At 37.1% G+C, this 19,853-nt stretch overlaps 1 protein-coding gene across 1 annotated transcript in view; it reads right to left on the bottom strand.

The window, feature by feature from the left end:
• Positions 1-19,853, bottom strand: part of ADGRV1 (adhesion G protein-coupled receptor V1) — a 538,620-nt gene that overhangs the window by 302,513 nt on the left and 216,254 nt on the right. Inside the window, exons 77-82 of the mRNA XM_055564426.1 lie at positions 17,704-17,946; positions 13,758-14,165; positions 8,765-8,949; positions 5,458-5,707; positions 4,821-4,960; positions 3,131-3,291 (exon numbers count right to left, since the gene is read on the bottom strand). Coding sequence (XP_055420401.1) covers positions 3,131-3,291; positions 4,821-4,960; positions 5,458-5,707; positions 8,765-8,949; positions 13,758-14,165; positions 17,704-17,946 — 1,387 coding nt within the window. The remainder of the gene's footprint in view (positions 1-3,130; positions 3,292-4,820; positions 4,961-5,457; positions 5,708-8,764; positions 8,950-13,757; positions 14,166-17,703; positions 17,947-19,853) is intronic.

The following is a 19,853-nucleotide window of genomic DNA, read 5'->3' as shown; positions in this document are numbered from 1 at the left end:
TTGGAGCCCCCAAAAATAAAGCCTGACACTGTTTCCACTGTTTCCCCATCTATTTCCCATGAAATGATGGGACTGGATGCCATGATCTTTGTTTTCTGAATGTTGAGCTTTAAGCCAACTTTTTCACTTTCCTCTTTCACTTTCATCAAGAGGCTTTTTAGTTCCTCTTCACTTTCTGCCATAAGGGTGGTGTCATCTGCATATTTGAGGTTATTGATATTTCTCCCAGGTGCTGATTTACTTATCCTGTAAACCTAGGTATTTAGCAATTTACAGACAATTATTTCCTGTTATCTACTTTAAAAAATGACAATGTGTTGGGATTTATATACTTAGTAATCTATACAGTAAATAAAACTATTAGTTATTTAAAAGGGATAGTTTTAGTTTGACTAATGTGTTAAAGGATTTCTCCACCACAGAGAACAAAAAGAAAAAAAAAAATGAAACAAATGTGAGATCTGTAGTCTCATCTCAGTTTAAAAGCACTTCAAAATAGGAGACTCTCCTACAAGTACATCAAACATGAATAAGTTCACATACTGATGTTAATGACGAAGTGGATTTTGGAATGTAGGGGTCTCATTAAGCTCATTAGGCCATACTAATTGTACCCAGAATCAAATCAGGATGATTTTAATCCAATGTCTACCTTTGACAGGCCAACGTCAACAGTGATGGGAAGCAGAGCAGGTTTCCTTGACATTATTCTCCAAATAGTAAGAAGCATGCTTAGGTTCCTTAGTAACTATAAGATTATGGCATTATCACCTGAAGTTATAGGTGAGTCCCATAACGTTACACTTATGTGCACAGTCATTTACTTCCCTCTATAGTTTTTAGTTTCAATGGATAACTTCAGTTTAATTCCTTGTAATTTGATAAACTGGTTTACAGTTTTTAAAGTCACAGGTATATATCCTAATCTTTCATCTTTCCAAATTGAGGATTACTCAACTTCTTGGCTTATATCCCCATTACACATACTTGGATCGTTTCAACTGCTCTTCTCTAGTAGAGTAACCAGAACTGTAAACCAGAATTAGAAGAGATACACTGTGACCTATCTTAATTTTTTTTTTATTAAACAATGGTTTAACTCCTATTTGACTGCATGTTGCCACATTTCAAGAAAAGAGTTAGAGTGCTCCCAAATTCAAAGGGATATTTGGTGTGTCCTGACTTAAATGAGAGCATGTGTATGGAAACTATGGAAAAATCTCTCGCCTTGTTTCTGGGGGCCCTCCAAGGAGTGCAATATCAGCCTCCCCAGAAACTGAAACAGAGCACAAAGCTAGAAGCACCTCATGAACCACCAATCCTGCAATCCATGTTACAAAACGTCATGAACAGAGGGGGAGAACACTGATGATTTCAAATATGACTCCAAGTCAGAAATAATAAGGTAGAGACTAATATCTGGGTGTTGGTTTTCAAATATGGTTTGCAAATCCATGTAGCCTTTTTAAGAGTGAGTTGCAAACATATATATTTATTAACAGTTCTCTCAGAAAATATCTTAAAATCCTTCTAGTCTTCTAAAAAAAAATCAAGATAACATTCTCTCTTTAGTTTGTAAAATTCTTTGCTTTGATGTTGAGTATTTAGAACAAGCAAGGGATTTTTGTGGGTCATATTAGCACTCAGAATTAGGTCTCTATGTTTGAGATGATATCTAGATTTTATTTCAGCATTGTACCTTTTGGTTCTATTTCATCAGTCTATGAAATTTCTCTAAATAGATTGCATCAAAATAAAATAGGGTGTTGCCATCTGATTTTGGAAGCTAGAAGAATCTATTAAGCAAGAACCATCATTCTTATGGAAGATGTTATTAAGAATAATAAATTATTAACATCTGCTATTGAATCTAAGGTTTAGAATTAACACACATTAATGAAAATGTATAACTTTATAAAGTGAAACTACAGTGGAAATATTTGAACTAAGATGAAGAATATTAAATTACAGTGGAAAGATTTTAACAACCAGGACAAAGAAGAATAATTAATTACATGCTTCTACCTCCACAAAATTTTCCGAATCAATAAAGATTATTAGGGGACAGTTTGCACACTAAGCATTCAATGATAATCACATTTACATACCAAACATCATTAAAGCGGACTGTCTGAGCTAGTATATCTACCACCCTGCTAACACAATTTAAAATCATGTATTTGGGGTGGGGAGACTGAGGTTTTGCCCCAGGTCTCACAACTAGGCAATGGCAGGACCAGGATTTGAATACAGGCACAATCACCCTATACCCACTTCTCTGTGTAGCATATTGTTCATAAAAGCAGCTGTAGGGCTGTAAAAGCTGACTTGGGACACAGATTTGGTAAGGGTGGGGACAGAAATATAGTGTAAGGAATTCTCAGACTCCAAATCATAAAGTAAAAACAGCAAATGAGAGTAATTCTATAGCTGTTCAAAGTTTACTTATAGGTAAATTGTTTGACAGACATTAACCCTACTCAAGTTCCTATTCTTGCCAGAAATGAGACCTAGATGTAGAAGGTGAAAGAAAATTTATCTTTTAACATGTGGTTGAATATACTTAAAGCTTCTAGATCAAAAAATACAAATCAATCCATGGGGTAGGTTTATTTTTTAATGAAAATGCAAAATGCTTTATTTATATTATCTCATGCAATCCCGATATCTATTGCAGAATCTGCCTTCTAAATCAACACTACTAACTTTAACTCTTTTTTACTATCTAACTTCTATCTCACATTGTACTGTATATACACTGCTGATGAGTTGGAGCTAATCTTGCTCTTGCTTATCCCCAGTACAAAGTTGGTCCTCCATAAATAATGGCTGTATGAATTAATGAATAGGATCATGAGAGGGGACTTTCCTGGCCTAGTGGCTAAGACTATATGCTTCCAATGCAGGGGGCACAGGTTCAATCGCTGGTCAGGGAACTAAGATCCCACACAATACACAATGCAGCCAAAAAAGAAAATTAAAAACAAAAACCAAAAAAAAGACCATGAGAAAGTTTATTTTCTCATAGTGTTGATGAATTACAGTACATTTACATCTATATAAGGACCCTAGGAAAACTTTTATTCTCATCAATATTTTAAATTATTTACTCAAAAATATTATAACTCACCTGAAATACATATAAATCCAGAAGAGAAAAAAGCTTCATTGTATGAAGACAAGTTGTCAGTCTGGGCGTAGACCGCATACACAGACATGTATGAACAGGCACATTCCACGTAGTCTGAAGTGTCCTCAACCACTTTGCAAAACTGACTGTCGGACAACCAGCTAGGGCAAAAAACACAATCGTCACCACTTCTCTTTCATCAATACTTAAGGCGTGGAGATAGCTTTTGAAGAAAAAATAATTTATTAATCCTAAGTGTTCTTTACTCAAGATGGAAGCGGACCACATGTTTAAGAAGAAACACTGAAAGGAACATCTTGTCCAAGACATGAAACCGCAGATCCCACAGACACCTTCAACAGCAGCCTAAATATTAACCAAACCTGCAAAAGCATTGCCAATATAGAAGAAGCTGGCCCTCTCAAACCAGCAATACTAGCCCCCACCTCATCTAAAGCAAACAAACCCAAGGTATTCAACAGGAAGAACTCTTCCCTAGCATTCAAGAGTACCAAAAGGTCAACACAGCCAAAAATCTGCAGTGCTCACCCCTCCCCATTTACACAACTCCTGTATTTTGAACCACATAAATTACTTGCTTGTCTAAGTACTTCCTTCCCCACCTATTTGGATTTTGAGCCAGTTATATTACATACATGTTTTCTAGGGCTCTTTCAGGTGTTTCCTTCTATAAGGTTTGACCTTAAGCACCAAAAGTTTGTCACGATTATAGCAAATACAGTGTCACATGCCACAACTTCTGAGCATCCCTCAGTGACTATTCAGGGACTACTCTGCTCAAGAGTAGTCACTTCTAGTTCCTCTTGATCCCCTTATTTTTCTAAGGACATGAAACTTCTTAATCCCAACAGCGGATTCAAGCTTGAAACATTCATTAGTAATTATACATTGAGGATTGTAGAGTACCTGTGTATTAGATTTAAAGTCTTTGCTGAGATATTAGGAATTTCAAAGAAAAATTATTTTCCCAGAAACTAGCCAGAACTTTGGTGTTTGAAGAGGACAGTTGGTTACCCAACTAAGCTGTGGAACCTTTTCAGAATTTTAGTTTGTGTGGCTGAAAGTAACAGAATCTAGTGACTGATTTGAACTCCAAACTCTCTAGGCCAGCCATGCCTGACGTTACAACCTCGGCTGAAATCCCAGAGAGAGAGAACTGCTCAGAAACATGAGGCCAAGGAGAGTCAAAGGAAGAGTCACTGTCTTCTTCCTGTTCTTGTGCCTGCTTTAATTCCCAAATGTGCTCCAAGTCATACATGGATTAGAATTATGTGTCTGTACTGATCCTACCAGACATAGAGCATCAGATCCAGAACCATAAGTCCAGAGGGAAGGGGTCAAAAGAATTTTCTTCACGCTCAATAAATTAACCTGTAATCACAGGAAGGTTATCTGAATTGAGCAGAACTCATGCTAAGTCCCACGGAAGTTGTAATAATAAAGGAGTTAAGTAACGTGTTACACACACGTTTAAGTTGTTTGGCTCCGTTTGCCACCTGCGCAAGGCTAGACCACTTTCTATGCTGCTTTGGTTCACTTAGTGTAGAGGTGATTCTCCAGTCTAAAAATCTCACTCCAGACCATCTACGTTCAGTACAAAAAACTGGGCTTAATGGTACCAGAATGAAGAAGGAACAAATTCTGATTTTAAAGAATTATTAACAAGTACCTCGCAGCAGCCGGATTCCAAAGGAGACACAGAGGAGTCTTAGGAACAATTCTAGGCTCGGCAGCATAAATCCTATAGAGAATCTCATTGCTGTTGGTCAGGGGTTGTGAACTCTGACCTTTCACACTCAAAGATAATACCTGCAACGCCAGAAAGAGCCAGAAATGTAACAACATCTTCCAATTAAATGTCAAGACTGGATCTCCCATTCTGAAATTTGCTTCATTTTCCTCATCACTTTTGGCACTATTAATTGTTAGCTTCATTATGAACACAGGGCATCTGGTTGGTTTTCCACCACAGACCTACCTCACTAAAGCTACTGACCAGTCTCCAAGTGACAATATTCATTTTCATTGTCAGTCTTCATCAGGAGTGGGATATAGCTTTAGTGAAAGCTATGTTTTTTTTTTTCACCTACTCCTCATTTCATTCAATAAAACATGAAGGAAATACCTGCAACTATTTTTGAGCCTAAACATTCTACAAAGAGCTCATAAAGATGGGACATGTTTCATCATTAGCTTACCATATGTAGCACTTACCATAAGTCGAATCAAGTACATGTAACCTAAGGAGCATGTTTGCAAAGGAAAAAGCAGATTCCAACTATGTAATTCTTTAAATGATAGATTACCTTATTTTTCAGGGTATGGAAATTGTTTCCAGTCATAAACCACTGCTGGCTGCTATATTCTGTAAACTGGACTAATTCACACGTGCTTTTCCCAGCCATTATTTCTGCATCCAGAACATCCAATAACCTCTCTGGAACTCGAATATAATCACCTTCTTTTCCTTCAAACTTGTGCCCATTGATCTGCTGAGGGTACCAGTGAAGAGCCAGTATGGACAAATACGGGCAGCTGTCAAGGATGGTTTTGCCTCTATGACAGAAAAGCGAAGGTTCTGCTAAAATGGCATGTATTTGCATATGTATATCCACTCACATTTGTTAAAAATCCATTACACTGGATCTCTGTTCTTTATGTACAACCATGACACTGCCTAACCAGAAGCAGTAAAGAGAATGTGCTTTCAGTTCTTTTACGGTGAATTGCTAGGATTTTTTGCACAGAACTTTCTGTATCCTCTTGCCTGAACCCCCCTCTAACCTAAAACATGGGTTTTTGAAAGCTGTTTCACAGGTATCAGAATCTGTGCTATAAAATGTCTATTTCTGTGTTAGTCACATCAGCATGGGTGCAATAGGGTGAGAAAGGATGCACCATTCAACTGAAGCTCTCTGCTTTATAACCAAGAGTATCATAAACCTTATATATCTACAGCCAAATTCTCATCAAGTTCACCTCATCCTTTTCTAAGCCATCAGAGCATTTCTAATTTAACCATGTGTCTGATAAAAGAAATGGCCCTGAACAGGATCTTTATCCATTTAATAATTCTGTTTACAACAACCCTAAGGCACTAGACCCTGTGATCAGTGAAACTGCTTTTTAAACCTCAATGTGTGTTGAAATCACCTTGAAGCTTGCTTTAAAAAATACAGATTTCTAGGGACTTCCCTGGTGGTCCAGCGGTTAAGACCTTGAGCTCCCAATGCAGGGCAAATGGGTTCAATTTCTAGTCAGGAAACTAAGATCCTGTAAGCTGAGTGGCCTAGCCAAAAAAAAAAAAAAATAACAAACACCAAATTTCTACATTACATCCCATCCTTACTAAATCAAAATCCTTGCCTAGGGGAGGCTAGAAGTTCTGTGAGTCTGTATTTTGTAACCAGTCCTCCAAAAAATCTGATAGATGTTTTTCTGTGTATGCATCATGTCTGCAAATAATGAAAAGACACAAAGATAAATCATAAGTGAAACCTGTCTGAAAAAAATGGAGAACAGTAGGATAAAAGTAAGTGAGATGGGCCGTAAGTGATGCTGAGTATATATAATTGCATCATGGATACAAATACCTCATCAAGGCCCCTAACCTGGGAAATGGAGTTGAGAATTTTAAATAGAAGATTCGAGGAAAAAAAAGGAAAAGGGAAGGGCTAACTTTTTCCTCTAGCTATACATTACATTAAAAAAAAATTTTTTTTTAAGATTTTTTAAAAATTCTTTACCATATTTGAATTGGTGCTTTTGAATATTTATCTTTAGTCCAGCCATTCATTCAGACTCTAGACCTCTGCATCCAAGATGCATATTAGAACATCTCAATCCACATAGGCCACCCACAACGGCTTATAAAAACTCATCTCTTCATCTCGGCATCACATCTTCACTGGTGACTTGGAGCTTAAAGCTGCCACTATTGACCTCTCCACCCAAGGCCAGGTACAAACTGACTGAGACTAGTGAACCATTGTTGGTGGAAATGTAAGTTGGTGCAACCACCATGGAAAATATTAAGGAGGTTCCTCAAAAGGCTAAAAACACAGTTGCCATATGATCCAACAATCCCACTCTGGAGCATATGTCTAGAAAAAACTATAATTTAAAAAGATACATGAACCTTTACGTTCATGACAGCATTATTCACAATAGCCAAGACATGGAAACAACTTAAATGACCATCAATAAACGAACGGATAAAGAAGATGTGGTACATACATACCATGGAATACTACACAGCCATAAAACAGAATGAAATTATGTCATTTGCAGCAACACGGATGGACTCAGACATTATCAAACTTAAGTGAAGTAAATCAGAAATAGAAAGGCAAATACTATATAATATCACTTATATGTGGAATCGAAATGACACAAACGAACCTATCCACAGAACAGACTCAAAGACACAGAGAACAGACCAGTGGTTGCCAAAGGTCAGGAGAGGGATGGGATGGGGGTTTGGGGTCAGCAGATGCAACTATTCTTGTACAGAATGTATAAACATCAAGCTCCTACTGTATAGCACAAGGACTACATTCAACATCCTGTAATAAACCACAAGAGAAATGAACATGAAAAGAATATATACATATGTATAACTGAATCACTTTGCTGTACAGCAGAAACACAACATTGTAAATCAACTATAACAGCAATAAAAACAATTTTTTTTTAAAACAAGTGAATTTCTGACACATGCTAGAGCATGGATAAAACTTGAAGAAACATTATGCTAAGCAAAGTACACCAAACACAAAGGACAAATATGACATGATTCCACTTATGAGATGGCTAGGATAAGCAAATTGAATAGAGACTGAAAAGTAGAATAGAGGTTACCAGGACAGGGGGAAGGAGGAATGGAAAGTTATTAATGGGTAGAGATTTTTAATTTGAGAAGATGATACTTCTGGATATGCATACTGGGGCTGGTTACCCAACAACTGCGAATATACTAAGTGTCACTGAATCGTACACCTAAAAATAGTGTGAAAGTGTTAGCCGCTCAGTCGTGTCCAATTCTCTGTAACCCTATGGATTGTAGCCTGCCAGGCTCCTCTGTCCATGGGATTCTCTACACAGGAAAACTAGAATGAGTTGCCATTCCTTCTCCAGGGGATCTCTCCCACCCAGGAACTGAACCCAGGTCTGCCTGCAATGTAGACAGATCCTTTACCATCTGAACTACCAGGAAGTACAGAAAAATAGTTTAAATGGTAAAATCTGTCTTATGTATATGTTGCCACAATTTTAAAAATGGCCTAAAATACTCAAAAAGTTGGAATCATCCTTTTTTTTTCTATTCAGAATGTATCTTCTACTCATTATATAAGAAAGAGTAAATAACAAGACGTTTTATTTTTTAAAGACCTTCAAAACAAGAAGAATATATTACTGACAGTATAAATTAATTTTTTCTGGATGTAGTTTCTATGTTTTCTTCAAATAATTAACTTAATTTGCCCATCAGGTACAATTTATTGATTGTATAAGCCTTAGTTACATCATCTAAATGTCAATTTGCATTCTTATTACTTTGTAACCTGTAAAGGAATACATATAAGGTATGGTATTATATTAAAAGATACTTACTTTTCACCAGGAGAGCCACAGGTAACATCAGTCAGTAGAGAAAAGGCAAAATTCTCTGTTACTTCAGTAAAGTGACTGAATCCTCTAGTGTCCTTGCGCTTCGGGTTAACGAGAGCACAAAGGATCTCATAGAAAAGATTTCGGCTTTCAATGCTTAATGCTTGGTTTTTTCCTTCAACAGTTATCTGGAGAAAAATCCCAAGTATGAAACTGTATCTTAAAAAATCAACTGCTTAAATGATACATAAGGTATAATGTGTTCTTTATTACCAGTTACTAACATTAACAAAAATAAACATGAACCTATAAAGAATTTAAGAGAAGTTAGTGTCAAAATTATATTTGGCATTTAAATGTCAAATACATTTGAACTTTAAAAAGCATAATCATTTTATAAAGAGAAGGCATAGTCACAAGAATATTTTGTATATAATATCTAGATAAAGCTCCAATGGGTTGCATTGGTCACTTTAATTCTAACTGCAATAATAAATATCACGAGTTAAAATTAAACTCACTTTTACATTTATCCCAATTCTTAGGGCCTTATGAAAGACATATATAGCATAAAGCAGATTCTGGTTCAAAGAAGTGCGAATCTGGGAGATAATAAAACTTACAAACATGAAACAATTTCACTTAAAATATGACACCCAACAGAACAAAGTTCTATCAGTACTTGGAAATCCTATCCTATACTTCTGAATCTGAGTACATATGAAATACATATGGGACATATGAATGTATGCCAGATAGAGCATAGGTGATTCCATTTGAATTTCAAATAATCAGCCAATAATTGCCTGATATAAGTATGTTCCCAATAGTGCTTATAAATAAAAATATTTATTTTTATCTGTAATGCACTTATACTAAAAAATACATTGTTCATCTGAATTCAAAGTTAATTGGCACCACATATTTTATTGTTAAAATTTCAACCCTATATTTTCAATGCTTGTTTCATTATTGTCATAGTCTAATTATTATATGTCTAAATTTTGAAAACATGTTACATTTTATGGATATGGCTGCTAAGTGGCTTCAGTTGTGTCTGACTCTGTGGAACCCCATAGACAGCAGCCCACCATGCTGCCCCTTCCCTGGGATTCTCCAGGCAAGAACACTGGAGTGGGTTGACATTTCCTTCTCCAAAGCATGAAAGTGAAAAGTGAAAGTGAAGTCACTCACTCATGTCCGACTCTTAGCAACCTCATGGACTGCAGCCTTCCAGGCTCCTCCATCCATGGAATTTTCCAGGCAAGAGTACTGGAGTGGGTTGCCATTGCCTTCTCCTATGGCAGGCCCCTTTTAATGGCTAGTTTTCCCAATTCTTGTTATTATAAGTAATGCTTAAATACTCATTATACAGGTATTTGTACAAATATTCCCCACACCTATTAGGCACTCTTTTTTTTTTTTAGTTTTTCCCTCCAGTTTTATTGGGATATAATTGACTATATATATTGCTGTTGTTGTTGAGATGCTCAGACATGTCCAACTCTTTGTGACCCCATGGACTGCAGCACGTCAGGTTTCCCTGTCCTTCACCATCTCCTGGAGACTGCTCAAACTCATGTCCATTGAGTGATGCCATCCAACCATCTCGTCCCCTGTCTTTCCCTTCTCCTCCCACCTTCAATCTTTCCCAGCATCAGGGTCTCTTCCAATGAGTTGGCTCTTTGCATCAGGTGGCCAAATCACTGAGTGTTGGAGTTTCAGCTTCAGCATCAGTCCTTCTAATGAATATTCAGGGTTGATTTCCTTTAGGATTCACTAGTTTGATCTCCATGCAGTCCACGGGACTCTCAAGAGTCTTCCCCAACACCACAATTAAAAAGTATCAATTCCTTGGCACTCAGCCTTCTTTATGGTCCAACTCTCACATCAATACATGACTACTGGAAAAACTATAGGTTTGACAATATAATTGAGGTGCCTTTTGATTTTTCTTGTGGTATATGCAAAGAGAAATTTTGTTTAAACTTTATGTGGTCAAGTTTATCAATCATTTCCTTTATGACTTCTGCATTTTTATATTTAGAAGGAACTTCCCCACTTCCCCAATATAAACTTTTATCTTAAAAGTGATTCATCCATGTTTTCTGCTACTACTTTCCTGGTTTCAGCTTTACAGTTAGACCTCTGACCTGTCTGGGATTTATTTTGGAGTGGATTTAACATGGAGATACAGCTATTATTTTACTTTCAAATGGTTAAATCAGATGTATCAACACCATTTACAGAATAATAACTACTGCCTCTTGAGAAATCTGTATGCAGGTCAAGAAGCAACAGTTAGAACTGGACATGGAACAACAGACTGGTTCCAAATAGGGAAAGGAGTATGTCAAAGCTGTATATTGTCACCCTGCTTATTTAACTTTTATTCAGAGTACATCATGTGAAATGCCAGGCTGGATGAAGTACAAAGTGGAATCAAGATTGCCGGGAGAAATATCAATAACCTCAGATATGCAGATGACACGACCCTTATGGCAGAAAATGAAGAATTAAAGAGCCTCTTGATGAAAGTAAAAGAGGAGAGTGAAAAAGCTGGCTTAAAACTCAACATTCAGAAAACTAAGATCATGGCATCTGGTCCCACTACTTCGTGGCAAATAGGTGGGGAAGCAATGGAAACAGTGACAGACTATTTTTGGGGCTCCAAAATCACTGCAGATGGTGCTTGCCGCCATGAAATTAAAAGATGCTTGCTTCTTGGAAGAAAAGCTATGACCAATCTAGACAGCATATTAAAAAGCAGAGACATTACTTTTCCAACAAAGGTCCGTTTAGTCAAAGCTATGGTTTTTCCAGTGGTCATGTATGGATGTGAGAGTTGGACTACAAAGAAAGCTGAGTGCCAAAGAATTGATGCTTTTGAACTATGGTGTTGTAGGAGACTCTTGAGAGTCCCTTGGACTGCAAGGAGATCCAACCAGTCCGTCCTAAAGAAAATCAGTCCTGAATATTCATTGGAAGGACTGATACTGAAGCTGAAACTCCAATACTTTGACAACCTGATGCGAAGAACTGACTCATTTGAAAAGACCCTGATGCTGGGAAAGATTGAAGGCGGGAGGAGAAGGGGATGACAAAGGATGAGATGGTTGGATGGCAACACTGACATGATGGACATGTGTTTGAGTAAGCTCCGGGAGTTGGTGATGGGCAGGGAAGCCTGGCGTGCTGTGGTCCATGGGGTCACAGAGTCGGACACGACTGAGCGACTGAACTGAACTGCTGCTGCTGCTAAGTCGCTTCAGTCGTGTCTGACTCTGTGCGACCCCATAGACGACGGTGCACCAGGCTCCCCCGTCCCTGGGATTCTCCAGGCAAGAACACTGGAGTGGGTTGCCATTTCCTTCTCCAGTGCATGAAAGTGAAAAGTGAAAGTGAAGTCACTCAGTCGTGTCCAACTCTGAGCAACCCCACAGACTGCAGCCCACCAGGCTCCTCCATCCATGGGATTTTCCAGGCAAGAGTACTGGAGTGGGGTGCCATTGCCTTCTCCGAACTGAACTGAACTGACACACTGACCTGAAATGTCACTTTTATCGTATATGAAATTTTATATGTAATTGAATTTATTTCTTCACTTTCCGTCTTATTTTACTAATCTGAATATCTGTGACAGCACCAGTTCATCCTGTTTTAATCACTGTAACTTCATATTTTCATATTGAGAATAAGGTTTATCATTTTTCATCTTTTTCATAAAATTTCTGATGTATGTTCTCCCAGGTGAACTCATCATTTTGATTAATTTAAAAAAATCCAAAATAGTTTACTGATATTTTGATAGTACTTATATTCCATTTATAAGTTAATTTATAGAAAACTGTTGTCTCTATGTTATTGAGTCTTCCCACTGCTGAACAAGTTATAGATTTCTATTTTTCCAAGGCTTTTCTGTTAGTAGAAATTTTCAGTTTTCTTGATATAACATATATTTTAATGTATAATATTATTGAATGATGTCAGTTACTTGAATCATCAGATTTCAGTCCTGACATATAAATAGCTTCAAGAAAACAATATGCCATACCATTGCAAAAATTTAGTAACAATAACATATGAAAATAATCAGAGCAAAGGCAACTTCAGTGGAAATAAAATCATTTTCTTTTTAAGAATACAAATAATGTTTTTTTACTTGAACTTATAATAGTTTTAGAACACTTCAAATATATTTCATGCCTCTAATAATTGCCAAGTTACCTATTTCACATAAATCATTTTAATATATGAGAACTTCTACTGTTTATTAATGATTACTCAAAAAAAGTTAATTACATTTTTTCCACAGGATCTTCTTTCATAATTTAGTTTCATTATTCATGACAGATTCAAATAAAAAAAAAATCCAGATGTACTACCTGACAGCTCTAGTTAAATGTTGATTCTCGACCATTAATATGTAGCTTTCTTAATGTATCTTTTCTAAAAGACAGTTACTGTGCATTCTTTCCCTCTTCATAGCCTAAATCAAATTGTACTTGTACTATACTATTTCATCATTAGAAAATTTAAGTAACTTCATTTCCTACAGTAAATTCTTTCCAGTGCCCAGGAGGAGCAGGGAACAAGCAAAGGGCACCAGCTTCATGGCTCTTCAACTCAAAGAGCCATATAATCTAGTCCTAGTCCTCATTTATGGACTTAGAAAAACTGCACACTATCTCAGAAGATGTCCATGCAGTTTCTAGAAGTATCAGAAAGAGCCTGGAGCTCCTGACCTCCGGAGCCTCTTTTCAGACACCAGTCTATCCTTACTGCTGCAGTAGAGAACTCATCCTTCTCTGAGCTTCCAAACCAGCACCAGTCGCATCCAAGCAAAACCACAGGGTCAGATATGGTGAATTCCACTCTGAGATTCAGCAATCTGACTCTACCATATAAATTCATTATAACTGATACGATAACCATTATGTGGCTTTGGTCTTTTTAAAAAAGTATGAAACTGCTAACACTCGCAAGGGCTTCTTACCTTGTCTATTAAATACAGCACAGCGCTGAGCTGTTCATCGGTGTTCTCCGTGGCCACTTTCACACTGACGCTGTGGAGCACCCTGTTGAGAATGTCGCCATCCAGGGGCTGCTGCAGCTGATCTGCAAGCCCCCAAAAGGCCTGGGAGTTCGTGTCAGAGACGAGAGTGATGTTTGCGGTCCCATACACTTTATCAACTCCGGCACCCCCTCTCGGGTCAAAAAGCACGATCTGGAAGCGTTTAGGAAATGGATTCAAAGACCCTGTCTCTGGCGTGAGGATGACATCCAGGACAGTGGTTCTCTGGCCAGGCTCAAAGATCAATGTGCCTTCAGTTCTCACAAAGTCTTTCCCAGAAATAGCTGGAGATATGAGAGTACGACCGATGGTCTCAGCGCTCCTCAACTCCTAGAAATTAGACAACATCACTTAAGTGAAACTATAAACCTCTGATCTCGTCCAGAACCAATTTTCTCTTAATCTGATGGGCCACAACACTAGTATTAAGACAGGTGTTGCTTTAAATTTACAGTTTTTGAGTCCATACTAGATGTTCCCTCACTCTGGGACCTCACCAATCTTGTCCTCCAGTGTCAATGTGGCTCTATTTCCTCAAACTACACAAATGCCAGATTTTTAATCTTTGATAATTATGATATTACAAAGAAGTTGCTTTTTTTTCCTTTTATTGTTCAGCTCAGTCACCTTCACATATGCTTTAATCCTTACTAGTCACTTGTGTTATTTCCTTTTCTTCTTTCTTTTTCCATTTCCCTTGATCAGTCGATGTCTTTTCTACTGGTTTCTAAGAACTCATTTATGACTAAGAATGTGAATCATCTGTCATGCAATGCAAATGAAACACGGTATTTTATTTTTTTATTTGGCTGTGCCAGGTCTTCGTTGCAGTACACAGGATCTTCCATCTTCATGGTGGCACGCAAGACCTTGAGTTGCAACATGCACTCTCAGTCATGGCATGCAGGATCTAGTTCCCTGACCAGGGATCGAACCCAGGCCCTCAGCATTCCGAGCTCAGCCTTAGCCACTGGTCCACCAAGGAAGTCCCGAAACATTGTATCTTATTGCTGTCAATTTACTATGGTGTTTTGTCTTTCAGTTCTGTATTAAAATATAACCATATGTGTTTTTAAAAATTTTTTTTTAAAAATAAAACATGGAGTTTTATAATTTTTCTAATCTCCCAAGATAAATTAGAGAGATAAATACATATCATACAGTGATAAGGTTGGGAAAGATAGATGCCTTAGAATAGACCAAGAAAGAGAATTAGAGAAGAAATTCCATTACTGCCTCACAGAACTTCTCCAGTTGTGAGCTGACTAACAATTTGAAGATGTATGCATCAGATCATGTACATCCCTGATACAAAGTGTGCTAGGAAGTCACTGGAGGATTCCAGCAGGAGAGTGACACACTTTATTTCTTATTTTGGGGAGCATTCTGGCTCTTGTGGACAGTTAGGCTGCAGCAGGGGGAGAGGATGGAAGAAGGGAGAAGAGATAGGAGATTTTTATATTAGTTCCTGCAGAAAAAGGAAATAACGGTAGCTTTGGTTGTATGAATAGAGAGGGTGAGAAGAGCTCAGACTGAGAATGTATTTAGAAGGTAGAGTCAGCAGGAGTTTCTGATTAATTCAGTGTTGTATGTAAATGAGGAGAAGGCAATGGCACCCCACTCCAGTACTCTTGCCTGGAAAATCCCATGGACGGAGGAGCCTGGTAGGCTGTAGTCCATGGGGTCACTAAGGGTCGGACACGACTGAGCGACTTCCCCTTCACTTTCACGCATTGGAGAAGGAAATGGCAACCCACTCCCGTGTTCTTGCCTGGAGAATCCCAGAGACGGGCAAGCCTGGTGGGCTGCCGTCTATGGGGTCGCACAGAGTCAGACACAACTGAAGCGACTTAGCAGCAGCAGCAGTATGTACATACTGGGAATGCTGACCTACTGAAGGTCGGTATACTGTATGTATACTACAGCTATTGTTTTAACCTCATTATTAAAATCTGTTTAACATAAAATCAAGATTAGTATTGTTGTAACAGAATAGCAACTTGGTTCATAATTATTTTCTCATACTTACTAGCTACTTGGAAAATTGAATTATATGACTTTCTCGTCTAACAATATCCCCAGCATTCAAAGAGAGAAAATGCAAGAGCAATGAAGCAACAGGAAAATAAATAAAATCAGACCAGAGAGGTAAATTTTTTCTAATTTTTAAATTAGAAAATTAAACCTTATATTTTGACATAATTACAGATTCACATGCACTTACAAGAAATATAAAAGAGTGGTCTCCTCTACCCTTCCCTAATATCCTTCATAGATATTAATAACATCTTGCATAATTGTATCACAACCAGGATATGAATGTTGATATAGTCAAGATACATTTTCATCACCACAGGGCTCCTCTATGTTGATTTTTATAGTCTTATTAAAATGCTATGAGTTACATGCTAGTGACAGCATGCGTTTTACAAGGAATCATTTGTGAATCATCTAGAAAGAACATAAATGAGTATGATAGAGATATTGGCATTCAGATTCTTCTTTTGGCATTTTCAACTCCCCTTCCAACTGAGTGTATGAACTAGTTTAAAATGGGTCTCAAATCTTTTTTTTTTTTTTTTTATCACTTCTTCCACTCTTCTGCCCTACAAAGTAGAGAGCATATGATGATATATATTTCATGGGAGAAGAAAGAACACATATTTTTTCTCATTTCTCTTACCATCTTAAATGCTTAAAAGGAAAAATGCTAAAATCTCCCAATGAATCAAAATACTTCTTTTCATGCTCATACCACTGCAGGGCTATTTAGAATGGAGTTTATTTCTAGAGTCTCATGTGACAGAGTTGCATCTTCTGGCTTGCCAAGCTGTAGACTCTGTTATAAAGACAACTTTTCTTCCTGGCAAGCTTCCAGGACAGCTCACTACCCACAGCTACCGTCCTCACCTCCAATCCCTGACTCACAGGATTGCTACAGAGAACTGGTGGCGCATATGCTGTCTCTTATGCACAGAATGTTCTGTGTATTAGAGCCACTCAACAGTGACACAACCAAGCACACACTGAACAGCGCTTGGCATAAAACCACAACTTAGAAACCCTGAGGCCTAAAGTATCACCAGGCTTGAAATCTTGAAACAAAAGAAACGGCAGCATTGTCCAGAATGGCAGCTTTCAAACTGTGGGGTTTGGGAGTTATACAAGCCCAGGGGACAAAAAAACAGAGGGCTACGGTGGGCAAGCTCCAGTCTCCACAATCATGCTTCAAAGGGAGCAGACGTACAGCTTTGTTTCAATATATTAGAGCTTTGCTCCTAAAATAAAGTTTAAAACATACTGCTTCCTCCCTTTCACTTGATGTCACCTAATAGAGAGGATGTTAAAAGTAGCTGTGAGACAGTCTCCTGAACCTGTGGATTTGAAGAAACACAAAGATCACAGGAAACACACAGCTAGTATTTGAAGTCCTAAAGAAGATTTTCAACTAGTTCAGGTAAAAATCAGAACAAAGACCCATACTTTTTGTTTCTGGTCTTACCCAGTTTCATCCTGAAGAAATTTTAAATCTCTACAGATTTTTTTCACTTAGGTCATGTTTTAAAATGATAGTCTTTTGTCTTTTTGTTTCTTTTGGAAAAGTTGATTACACAATGTATGTAAGACATTTTGCATTGCATAATCAACTTTTCCAAAAGAAACAAAAAAACAATAGACTATCATTTTAGAACATGATCTAAGTGAAAAACATTGAACTGTGTCAAAGATAAAGCTTAATGTAATAAACATAATGTGAATTATGATGGTATCATCAGAAAATAGTATATCAAATCTTCTCTGTTTCATGACACATGCCATAGTTAAAGAAGAAGAGCTTCCTGTGTGTTAATACCTGCTCCCTGCTTACCTGGGTACTGAAGTTAACAGACATCATTAGTCCTGCCCCATAGTCTCTGGCCACCTGCAGACTAATGAGTGTGGCCTTCTTATGAGCCACTGGCAGTCGAGAACCCACAGAGAAGTACACAAGACTCGGAGGTTTATCACGCTGTAATAATTTAATCTGTGCAAATCTGGCACTATTGTTTAGAGCTGCTCCAGCTGTTACTTCATACAGTTCCACAAAAAAATGTATTTCACTTTGAGGTATCTGCCAATGAGAAAAAAAAGAGGAGGGGGGAACAATAATTATGAATAGATTTCTATTTTAAAATAATTCGGACATTAAGAAATAGCATCATTCATACACACTATTACAGAAATAAATATACATTTAGAGATACAGTCTGTATAATTACAGAATTAAATTCTTACATTAGATTACCATGAGATTTTTTTTTTTTCGGTCTTTCTTCAACACCTTTACTCTTTCTGGGAGAGTGCGTTACTAGAAAATCAATGTCAGGAGATAATCTATGCATATACTTCAATAAACAAAAGGATACACAAAGTATAATTCACACAATGAAAATGTTATCCAGTAGTTAAAAAGAATGAACTATTTCAATATTTTTCAACGTGGATAGATCCAAAAACATGACAATGAGTAAAAGAAATCAAGTTCGATAATGATATACATGCCATGCTACAACAAATGGAAAATTTTTAATTACATAAAGCTTACTACATTTTGTTACTGGATACACATTTCGCTGAAGGGTAAAAAAGAAAACAAGACAAAAAAGAAAACAAGACACCAGGACAGTAGTGATCTCAGCTGGAGGGGTGGCCCTGAGGGTAGGGCAGGGTGTGGAGCTGAAAAAACAGGACAGGGGAGAAAGTAGCTTCAATTCTGTAAGGTTTCATTGTTAAAGGTTTTATATAAATTGGCCAAATATTGATGGGTTAATTTAGTGGTCTCAGGCATTATTCAAAATTTCCCTAAATTCAGTATCAAGAAATCTAAATTTAGTCCGTTGGTTATGCTTTGGTCATGTTTTCCCTCGGTTCTGTGTCAACAATCTCAGATAATTTATTTTCTAAAGCCTGCATTCAATTCTGTAACATACTGTTAATCACCTGTTTTTACTTATTTTCTCTTACATAATAATTAAGAAATCTTAGCATCATTTTTAGCTTCTTAGCATAACTCCAAGAAGCTAAGCTGATGCATTTTCAACTGTGTGTTTCACTGTCTAACTTGATATAACGCATCCTTCTTTTCTATCAGCAAGGATCTTAGTAATAGTTTGTTTTGTGATCATTTTAATGAGAATCATTATGTCATGAAACAATACAACAAATTCTTCAGTATTATTCAAAATGATTTATATCTTAGTAGCACAGTAAATGAACTGAATCTCTTTTTATTGTCTGAATAAACATATTTAGTTTTCATGTGATATAGATTTTCTTTATTTTGCTGATTAACTCTCAGTAAATGTTGAAATGAAGGTAAATATGTTTTCCCTGCTTTTGGCAACTAAATTGGTAAATACAATAAACTGCAGCACTTGAAAAGTATAGGTAACTATATTCAACAACTATTGTTCCCTAACGGCCAATAAGCTTGAGTTCACAATAATTTCATTTAACTAAGAACTTCAGAATATTACATTTCAACAAACTCTTGCCTTTTCTTCAGTACAGTATTTCTTCTCATTGTGATGATGATTAAAACATTACTTATAACTACTCTGAGTCAAAAAATATGTTGTAATCTAAGTAGGGAACCATAGAAATTGAACAAATGTGAAGATGGGTGCCAACACATAATTAGAAGAGACAAAAGGAATCTTTTAGTCTAACAACAGAATACTCTGTTCAAAGACTATGCCTGAAGTATAATGGGAAAGAAAAACTCACAGATGGTTATCTGAACCTCTCTGGACCTAAATATGACTGGAGACCTCACAAGAACTCAAGTTCCTTCCCTAGTTAGGTCAGCAGCATTCCAAGATGATCTTTTGCCCAAGTAGTATAAAATAATTTTTTTGTAGGCCCAGACCTGCTCAGAAGCAAGTAAAGTAATAAATAAGCAAGATCTTACTTAAATAGTTCTTAAAGAAATATGTGCAACAAATGTTTCAACAATCTGTTTAGTTTAAACAGACTTTG

This window comes from Bubalus kerabau, chromosome 1 (assembly GCF_029407905.1).
Source record: "Bubalus kerabau isolate K-KA32 ecotype Philippines breed swamp buffalo chromosome 1, PCC_UOA_SB_1v2, whole genome shotgun sequence".
Classification (NCBI taxonomy): domain Eukaryota; kingdom Metazoa; phylum Chordata; class Mammalia; order Artiodactyla; family Bovidae; genus Bubalus; species Bubalus kerabau.
This window is presented reverse-complemented; position numbering and strand designations above follow the sequence as displayed.